Raw genomic sequence first — 10,052 nt, forward strand, 5'->3', positions numbered from 1 at the left:
GAACAGCAAAACGCAGGCGGCTGGCGCTGGGGCCAGGTCTCTTTGCCGTGTTTCCCCAACGGCCTCTCCTGCCCCGTCCGGTGACGCGGAAAGGGTTCACCTTAGCGGTGAATCACCCAGCACGCAATCTTAATGACTTATCCTGAGCGATGCTGTGAACGCGGGGGAGTGTCTGCCTTGCGAGGGATGCTTGTTTTCAGTCGGTCCACCCCATCGCCCTACCCTTGGTCCTCAACCCAAGGACAGCCTAAGGCTGCCTGGAAGAGCGCTTGTCCTACGGCCACGCTGTGTTGCACCATGCCTACATCTTCTCTCCATTGCACCTCTCCCTCTGCATCAGCTAGGAGAGGCTTAGGGCATGCTGGGGGTACCACTTAGCACCCCTGGAACAGCCCCTGCTGACTCCAGCCCCCTGTTCAAAAGGATGATCGGAAGGGGACGGTGAGGGATGGCAGCCGGGGCATGGGGCAGCTCAGGCGCTCAGATGGCCGTTGCTGCTCCCTCTCCTCAATGCAATTATCAGGATTGCATTTGTCAGCACAAGCTGACGGAAATGTGCTGTGTCCCAGTTCGATAACAAATATGATAGCAGAATCAGATAACTGCGCAGCACCTTTCTGTCCTACCTGTAGCACTGCCTGTCTTTTGCCAGAACACCAATAAATTCCATCTCTTTGCAAACACCAATAAAGCAGAAAGGCAATTTTTACAGCTTCCGTATTACCGCTATTAAGTTTGTTCCCATGTCAAAACAAGGAGTACAAGCCAGCAAACACCAAGGGGGAGCAGCTAATTTAATCCTCTGAACTCCTTGCTGAAGCTGCAGCCTGTTGTTTTGCGTAGAGAATACGGCCGGTGCAGGAATACTCGTGGACGGCCGAGGGAAGGTTATACCTGGAGAGGAGTGCACACCTTCCCCGATACTGCCCTGGTGCTGCCCGGGGTGGAAATGGGCTCCGCTCGAGCAGTGGCACCTCGCCTCCGTCATTGTGGTTCCCGGGAAAGGCCAGGCGCACTGCTACAAACAACAGTGCAACAGGACAGCAGCAATTATCTGAGCAGCAATTATCTGAGCAGCTGAGTACATCCAGCAAACAATGACACTGCAAAACCATTTAAAGTGCTCTATGAGAAGGTTTGATTAGCAAATAATAAAAAAAAACCCAAGCCAGGATACTAGTGTTGCTTATTTCACATTGCTTTTATTTACAAAACAGTTTTACTATAAATACTGCAATTTTCACACTCGTATCTGCACACTAGTAAAGGAACCTCAGTAAAAAAGTAGTTTAAAAAATACAAGTAAATCTTGCAAGGTTGTGCAAAGAGGGTGTTTACTATGAAATTATTTTCCTACTGGAAAGAAACGTTTACTGAATTTTTAAAGCCTCACTTTAAGAGCTGCAAAAATAGTTTTTTCATACTAAAACAAACAAAAAAGTAGGCATTGAACCCATAAGGAGCTGAATTTGAAGTATGTTTGATTTTCCTGCTTCTTTACAAAGAAATTCTTGATTGTGAAGCCAGACGCTTGACTTCAGGCTGCCTTATTGCACTTAGAACTCCATCCCTGACAATGTCAGGAGTTGGTGTAGCAACTCTCCCTTCTCTCCAACCAGCTTTGTGCCGCTAAGGATGCTACAGCCGCCGGCATTCATCCTGCAACAGGGAAACGAGCAGTTAATTAGGGTTAGTTGCTGCGTGCTGCAGCCCCTTGGCTTTGGGAGGAATGACCTTTGCAGCCTCTCGTTTGTGGCACCTTAGCTCCAAGCCGCGGTGACCCGAAGGCCGTTTTGGGTGCCCCCCGTGCAGGTCCCTACCGTCGGGTGCCTGGCGCCGGGGCTGGCACAGGTGCGCGTGGGTGGGCGCTGCGCAGACGGGGCAGACGTGGCAGCCGGGGGTGCGGCAGGGGACGAGGTGAGCCAGGGTCCCCTCCCCGGCCAGGGGACACACGGGGCAGCTTGCCGTGTTGCTGTGGACAAGGGAGAGGTGCAGCCGGTCGGCACAGGGAGGGCAGACGGGACCCCGCGGGCTGTGGAGAGAGAGCCAAGGATGAGCCCTGATGGGTTCATGTTGGGAACCGCCCCTCGCCAAGCCATACCGCACAGGCTCTGGCACCCACAAAAACTAGTTTCATAAGCAATTTCAAAGAGATTAACTTTTTAAACTCAAACAAGTAGCGATTCATGAGTGCAGAACTGAAACGGCTCCTCCAGGGTTAGGGCTAACAGCAAGTGGAACGAGCACTCGCAGGAACAGCATGAAATAAATGATTGGTAAAAAGAAGTTCATAGTTACAAAAACTAAAGCAGGCGGATACACACCTCAAACCATGTTTATTTTAACCAAATATTTATTTGAATTTGCTTCTGTCAATGATTACTCTGTTAAGGAAGCTTTGTGGGAAGCTGGGAAAGCACAAGACTCACATGGGCAGGTATCAAAAAGTAAACTGAGTACACAATGTCACCGCACTCACCTCATCGCTGCTCTGCCCCAAACAAACTAACCGTGCCTAGAGGTGGAAAAAGCACTCGGCAGTGACGTGAACAGGAGGCCCACGCTGCAGGGTCTCTTACAGCACTCGGGCTCTTTGCTGCTTAATAAAAACCAAAGCTCCGTCACAGGCCAAAGAAGACACGAGGCCGAGCCGCGTGAGGACAGCTGAGGAGCACAACCTGATCCGGAGACGCCCAAAGAAACTGCAGAAGCGTTGTCCAAATAAACCTCACACCAGTTTCACCTCTCTTTGCTTGCAAGGAGGCACCACGCTTTTACCCCGATACCGAGCTATAAGCAAGCACAACCAACATTTACGCACCCCCATCATTTTTTTTATTTTAAGTTAAGCAGTTTACTCTCAGTTTTGAGGATGCTTGGTGCACACCGCGGTGCCCGCTGCTGAGAGGAGCTGCCTTCACCTTTATTTGAATTTGCTTCTGTCAATGATTACTCTGTTAAGGAAGCTTTGTGGGAAGCTGGGAAAGCACAAGACTCACATGGGCAGGTATCAAAAAGTAAACTGAGTACACAATGTCACCGCACTCACCTCATCGCTGCTCTGCCCCAAACAAACTAACCGTGCCTAGAGGTGGAAAAAGCACTCGGCAGTGACGTGAACAGGAGGCCCACGCTGCAGGGTCTCTTACAGCACTCGGGCTCTTTGCTGCTTAATAAAAACCAAAGCTCCGTCACAGGCCAAAGAAGACACGAGGCCGAGCCGCGTGAGGACAGCTGAGGAGCACAACCTGATCCGGAGACGCCCAAAGAAACTGCAGAAGCGTTGTCCAAATAAACCTCACACCAGTTTCACCTCTCTTTGCTTGCAAGGAGGCACCACGCTTTTACCCCGATACCGAGCTATAAGCAAGCACAACCAACATTTACGCACCCCCATCATTTTTTTTAATTTTAAGTTAGCAGTGTACTCTCAGTTTTGAGGATGCTTGGTGCACACCGCGGTGCCCGCTGCTGAGAGGAGCTGCCTGCACCAGCCGCACCGCACTCACCCCTTGTCCTGCTGGCAGGGCCCCCCCGTCCGCTCCCCAGGCACCGCAGGATGGCTTTCACGCTGGCCGAGGTGGGCGCGCACCCAGTTCTCACAGATGGGGCAGACGTGATGGTTGCTGTGGAGAAGCACGGTTGAGGATGTACGCTGAGTCTCTCTAGGGAGACTCAAAAATCACCCATGAAGTTCAGCATCTCCAGCTTCCCTGGTACTGAGGAACCCTCCCAAGCAGGATGAAAACCTGGAATTAGCTCTATCACAAACCTCCCTCGCTTTGCTAAAATGTATGAGAAGTTTCTATGTCTCTTCTGAAACACACCGCTTCATAAATCCATACTCTCCTTATAGCTAGACCTGCCGTTCCCAACCTCACCTCATCAAACCTGCAAACCCAATGACGCTTCAGTCCAGCGTTTCTCTCACAGAGCAGAGGGGGAGCAGAGAGGGCAGGTCTGTATCGGCCCTGCACGCCGAGCGCTGCGGGAAGCGTCCGGGCATTGCAGTGTGCAGTGCAACTGCCAGAGAGCAACACGAGTAAAGAAATAGGAGAAACACGTGCACGTGCTGAATGCTTTTTAAAAGCGCTGAAAGAACAAAGCACAAAATTGCCCAGAGTGCCTTTGTTTTAGGGGGAAGAAAGCAGAGTGAATAGTGTTTTAAAAGTAATTAAATGCTGTAATCCTCAGCACAGTATCAAGTGGGAATAAACAAGGATGTGCAGAATACCCTTATTTTCTCCTCAGCTTGAATAAATACAGTTCTACTCTACTCTGAAATGATTTTTATTCAGGCCCACCGTGGCATCCGTGTATTTTTAAGTGGAAGACAGACCTTTCGTGGTCCATGGGCTGCTCTGCCTCGCTCCGCTCTGGAACGGCTTCTCCTGTGCCGTCACCCCTCAGCACATCTGCAGCTTCGGCAGGAGAGCTGAACACAGAGAAAGAGAGAGAAGACAACCTGAGTCCACCTGAATGCACGGCTTTCCGAGAATGACTACTGCCCTACGGAACCACTTTTTTCTAAATAGCAAATACTTTCTACTGCTAAAACTGGACTTAAAGGAACCAAAGGAATTCAAACTGCGAAACCTGCTCTATCCATGTATAGATGCTTTCTCCCCCACAAGAAGTGCTGCTTTCCCCCTCTTTTGCTTTACATGGACCTGTGCAAGGGAAGCAGGAGCAAGCGCCTGGTCGCCTGCGGTACCTCGTGCCTGCTGGGCTTCGTCTCTCCCCGCCGCCGATGCTGGGGACCGAGTAGGTGCGCGGTGTGCCGGGCTGGGCGCGCAGCCAGTCCTCGCAGGTGGCACAGCCACGGTGCGTGGGCTCGGTGTGGGAGGCCAGGGCAGCGTGCAGCCGCTCTTCGCAGGTGGGACACACATGGCAACTTGTCGTGCGGCTGTGGATGAGAAAGACGGGGGAATCCCTCCTGCCAAGCCCTGAGAGCAGCCGGCGAACACCAAACCCTCCCGTGATGCAGCCGTCGCCTCTTTGGCGAGCAGCGTGTTCATCACAGAGGCAGAGGTGTTGGCATTTTAGAGTCAAAAACTGCATAAAGATGTGCCGTACCAGTGTGATCAGGCACAGCAAGGTTTGTAGCTAGAAATAACACCGGTGAGACTCGTGGGTATAATCGGAAGAGTGGCACAAGCTCTTGGGCAGATGAACAAGCAAACCTACCAAAAATAGGAATGCCACAGCACGGGCTGCTTCTCATCATCCGTTATCTTTGGGTGCATCAGTGTATCCCTTCCCTTCATCTTGTGCTCTCGTAAAGGCATATTATAAGAGCTGAAGAGACAGAAAGGAGAAAATTCATAGAATAAAAAGCAACTTAGCAACATGGAAAGACAGTAGTAACCATGCAAATATATACCGAAGGTAATTACTATCACTCAGAGCTTAAAAGGAAATACCCAGTTATCCTTAGGGAAAGTTATGATTTATGAGGGGCAGCTTAGGCTCACTTACTGGTTTTTATTGTCTTTCCATCTCATGATGATCCCAGCTAGAATTCCAAGGGCTACTGGGGGAACTAACAAAGAAAGAAGCAGAAAAAAAAACCCCAAAATAAACAACAAATTTGGTATGTAATTTAAGTGAAATACTGCAGTTTGGTAAAAGACTGGCAGCAAAACTCTCTGCTCTGGGGCTGCCTGTCAGCACCCGGAGGCTCCCTCTCAGCCAGAATAATGCAAACCCCCTCCTGTGTCTCTGAACACAGCACAGAAACCACCGCTAAGTGTGGTGCCACGCTGATCTTCTTGAGGGTGGGATCCCCATTTATTTAGTGCTTTTATAGACAGCCTCCTGTTTCTTTTGTATTTTAAACATACTCACCGTTTTTAGTACTTGACCTCTTTTGCAACAAGGATGTTCCAAGCTTCACTAATCTCTTATCTTTCAGTGTCCGCCAAGGCCTTTTAAAGCAACTTTAAAGAGTGACGGGACGTACAGTTTTTGGTTGGTTTCTTACACTGGCTTCTTTGGCTTCTTTCATTTCATCCGCAGTTGATGTAATGTTTTATACTAAGACACAGACAATCCATCCAGTCGCTTGCAATGCTGCTGCATTACCCAAGCGCAGAGAAAGCCCTGGATCCTGACCAGAGACACTCGGTACTAGGGGCAGTGAAATGAATAAACCAAAACCACTGACTCCAGGTATTTAACAGCAAATAACAGCTTTGGGTTAGGAAAGTATATTTTCAATTTTAAACTACTTACCAATGCAACTAGGGATGAGGATACTTGCTAGAGAAGAAAAAAATGAAATTAATGTTAAAAAAATGAAGCCAACAATGCTGATAACTAAACAGGGAAGTTCCTTAATCTATGCCCGCAGAACAATATTATTCAAACCCAGATAATCATAACACTGCTGAGAAGACAAAATGCTATAAAACAATCTGTCATTAACCGCCACACACATCATTATGCTCTTCTTGAGTCCCCCACCCCACCTCTCACCACTGACAGAGCTGAGGTCCACAGCTCCAGGCTACCTCCACCCTCAGCAACGTCCAAACACAGCCAAGATAATGTCAGTAGTTTCTACCGAGATGCTCGGCTGCACGGAGGGAGATTCAAGCATCAAAAATCCTACCCCCTATCATGTCAGCTAAGGAGTCACTCAGCTGGGAGCAGAGAGAAAAGGGGATTAGACCAGGGAATAAGCCTGTGAGAACCCCTTAGAAACTGGAAGATGGACCCACCGAAAGAAATGCAGAAGGCACAGCGAGAGCAGAAATCCAACAGCACGTGGAGTCACAGGCGCCCAACGTGGGTGCAATTATAGCAATTAAAATGACCCTGAGGCAGAAAGCTTCTCCCGAACTCTTACCTAGCCAGTAGGGATTCTCTGCTATCTTCTCTTCCAAGGGTTCAGTTTGGTTTGTTGCTGCCGTAGTGCTAACTATAGAGAGGAAAAAAAAGGAAACCCACTCAAAATTATACTTTGGATAATTCTCCATTTATACATATTATATAAAATACTTCAGTGAGGAGTAAATGTAGCATGGGCAGGTGGCCTCTGACCTGTGCATCTGTGGCTACGACAGCGAGAGCTGTGGAAGTCACACAGGGACCTCTTGGTGACACTACAAACCTTACAGAGAGAGGGGAGTCTGCTGTCCCACTTGGCTTTATTGCCAGGGTGTTGTTGGACACTAGATATAAATCCATTCTGAGGTTTAGTCCACCAGCTTTGCAGTCACCGATACACTCCAGACATTGTTTATTAAAATTCTGCCTGTTCCTCTTGAAGGGAAAAATGTAAAACTGTACGGCTGTGCCGCATTGTTCTTCAGCACAGCTTGGCACCTTGCAAAGCACAGACTTGCTAACCGTTGCTGCTGTACACAGATGCTGCTCCCCTGGAAACAAACCCTGTGGGAATGCCTGTCCAGACTGGCGTCCTTCCCTTTCTGAGAGAAGGGAATTAGGACCAATTAACTGCACAGCAAGAAAAACTACTCGAGAACAGGACGATTATCCAGCAACGCTCACCCGTGCATTCAGGAGGAGACCCGCTCCAGACGCCATCGACGCTGTTCTCTGTTGTACAACGAAGAGTTTCATTTCCCACAAGCCGGAGCCCAGGGTCACACGTGTACATCACGACTGAGTTGTACGTAAACTCCTCCGTACCGTTGCCATTGTGCTTCCCATCGGGAATAGCTGGAGGTGGAGGACAAGAAATAGCTGGGGGAGAAAAAGAAAAGAGTTCAGGAGGTGATGCCTGGGATGCTCTTCTCCACAATGTGGAGAGGAAAACCCAAGGGCCACTTGCACACAGGCTCACATTGCATCAGTTGCAGGAGCAGGGACTGAAACGGGAGCACTGGCCACCCTCTCAGCACGTAGTTACTTTTAGGTGCCTCCCAGCCTGCTGTCCTGCGTACAGAGGGGCAGCGGCAGCCTGCAGGGACACCAAGGCTACTGGGTTGCTCATTTATGTCAGCCTTTCACATGCAGAGGGCACCAGTGATACTACTGGCTAGTCCCTGCTCCCATCACGCCAGCTGTCTCCTTTCCAGAGATACTTACCTGACTTCAGTTAGTAAAATCAACACACGACTCGGTATTTCTGAGTTGGAATATTTGGTATTTCCAGTCAAGCGCTGGACAACTTCACTTACCCCGACAAGCTGGAAGTTGGCTCCAGGCAACTTCACCTCCCCTTAGGGAACACCAGACGAGAGGCGATGCTCCCTTTAATGTGTACCTGCAGGGCAAAAGGCACATCAACAAATCAGTTTGTTGTCACCAACCAAGAACATGTCACCCCACAGAGGTGCCGAGGACTCGACAGGCAGAGCCCCTTGTCCCGGCTTGCACACCAGTGACTCTGGCCAGGCAACTGGGATGCGGTGGGCAGCTGGCTTCACACTCACCCACGGTTACAAACTACGTCTGCTTTTGCACCAAACAGATGATCATTTGTAATAACTTTGCCGTGTTCTGGATTTGCTGGAATACCACAAGATTTCCCTAAAAAAGAGTAAGATTATCCTTAGGACATTACAAGGACAGGGAGAAACCCACAGACATAATTTTCATGACAGTATGGCAATGACAAACCAGGCATCTGACAGTATTTCATGCTAAATGTCCTCAAAAAAAAGCAATCCTAAAATACAAATCAGGCGTGGCACTCGGAACACAGCACTGCGGATGCAGCTCTGGGAGGATGTTGGAGAAAATGAAACGACATGGAGACACTCACTCCGACATAGCTCGGGAACTTCTGACCACGTTAAATCGTCAAGACAAGTGCTGGTGGGGAGCTGGTCTGTGGTATTCTCATAGCCCGGGCGACAAATATACTTCACCATCGTATCAACAGCGTAAAAATTCTGCATTTCATCTTCTTGTGATATTCTAGCAAAACGCACGCGTGGTGGACTGGGACAGCTACCTAGCGACAATGAAGACAACCAACGTGTACAGTTACAAAGCAAAAATAACAATATCCTGCATTCAACTATGTATAAACATAAATCCAAGTGATAATGCACAAGCCTCCCTAAGAATATGGATACCGCAAATACGTTTAAGAAGGTGATTGGTAATTTGTGTAATTCAAAAATATCCCTAGATGACTATTTAACAGAAAAAGTGTTAAAATTTGCTCTCTTTCAATCATTCACAAGCGCTGTGCTTACCTCCCTTGCCAATTCCACTAATGAAACGTTTGAGGTGGGGAAGTGCAGCCAGTTCTCACTGCGGAGGTTTGCAAATCCCCAATGCCAAACCTTCCCCCTTAGTTAACTCTTCCGTCAGCAGCCAGCTGTGCCAGCGCTTCGCCACTATAGCTCTTCCCCTCTTTCCTGTGCTTCCCCAAACTATTGACCTATTTTTACTAAGACACAAGTGCCAGCACATGGCTCCAACAGGCTAAGCATAGTTCGGAAAAAGGGGCAGTAAGAGATTCTCCGACAAGCAACTTCATCGCCTGCCACTTTGGACGAGGAAACCCTTGAAACAGCGATTGCTAAAGCAGTAAAGGTTTCCACAAGCAGCGCGCGTCTCTGAGCAGCTCGTTTCAGAGAAAGCGAAATACTTACGACCACAAAACTCCGGGAGGTTGGACCACTGGGAGTTTGCAAGGCACTGTATCGTATCTGACAGCAAGGGGCGTTTAACGTAACCTGTAAGGCATCTGTACGTTACTTTGGAGCCGACACTGAAGCTTCCCTGATGTTTAGTGTCCTCCGGGGGCTCGGCGTGGCTTATGTTTGGCAACGGCCCACAGTCACCTGTAGCAAAATAAACCCGGATTTGGTGGGGCTTCTACTAAAGCTCCCTGAGCAGGGCACAGCACAAACGCACACGCACATATACGACTCCGCAGGAGAGCACGGCACACGCACCCACGACACACACCCCCACAGCGGAGCACGCGTGGAGCGCACGGAGCGCACACCCCCACGGGGCACACGCACCCCCACGGGGCACACGCCCAGGGTGACAGGGCTCACCGCACACCGCGCGCCCCCCCATCGCCCCCATCCCTCCCCGTGGGCTCACCCCACGCCGCGGGC

The 10,052-nt window shown here is 49.7% G+C and overlaps 1 protein-coding gene across 1 annotated transcript in view; it reads right to left on the reverse strand.

Moving 5' to 3' along the window:
* The window catches only part of LOC103893680 (sushi, von Willebrand factor type A, EGF and pentraxin domain-containing protein 1), a 25,534-nt gene that overhangs the window by 13,761 nt on the left and 1,721 nt on the right, over nucleotides 1–10,052 (reverse strand). The window contains exons 2-14 of the mRNA XM_009272900.1: nucleotides 9,576–9,659; nucleotides 8,735–8,926; nucleotides 8,403–8,499; nucleotides 8,148–8,233; nucleotides 7,516–7,710; nucleotides 6,851–6,922; nucleotides 6,235–6,261; nucleotides 5,479–5,542; nucleotides 5,188–5,298; nucleotides 4,715–4,906; nucleotides 4,340–4,435; nucleotides 3,510–3,626; nucleotides 1,831–2,032 (exon numbers count right to left, since the gene is read on the reverse strand). Of these exons, the coding sequence (XP_009271175.1) occupies nucleotides 1,831–2,032; nucleotides 3,510–3,626; nucleotides 4,340–4,435; nucleotides 4,715–4,906; nucleotides 5,188–5,298; nucleotides 5,479–5,542; nucleotides 6,235–6,261; nucleotides 6,851–6,922; nucleotides 7,516–7,710; nucleotides 8,148–8,233; nucleotides 8,403–8,499; nucleotides 8,735–8,926; nucleotides 9,576–9,659 (1,535 nt within the window). The remainder of the gene's footprint in view (nucleotides 1–1,830; nucleotides 2,033–3,509; nucleotides 3,627–4,339; nucleotides 4,436–4,714; nucleotides 4,907–5,187; nucleotides 5,299–5,478; nucleotides 5,543–6,234; nucleotides 6,262–6,850; nucleotides 6,923–7,515; nucleotides 7,711–8,147; nucleotides 8,234–8,402; nucleotides 8,500–8,734; nucleotides 8,927–9,575; nucleotides 9,660–10,052) is intronic.

This window comes from Aptenodytes forsteri, unplaced genomic scaffold (genome assembly GCF_000699145.1).
Source record: "Aptenodytes forsteri isolate BGI_AS27 unplaced genomic scaffold, ASM69914v1 Scaffold142, whole genome shotgun sequence".
NCBI lineage: Eukaryota > Metazoa > Chordata > Aves > Sphenisciformes > Spheniscidae > Aptenodytes > Aptenodytes forsteri.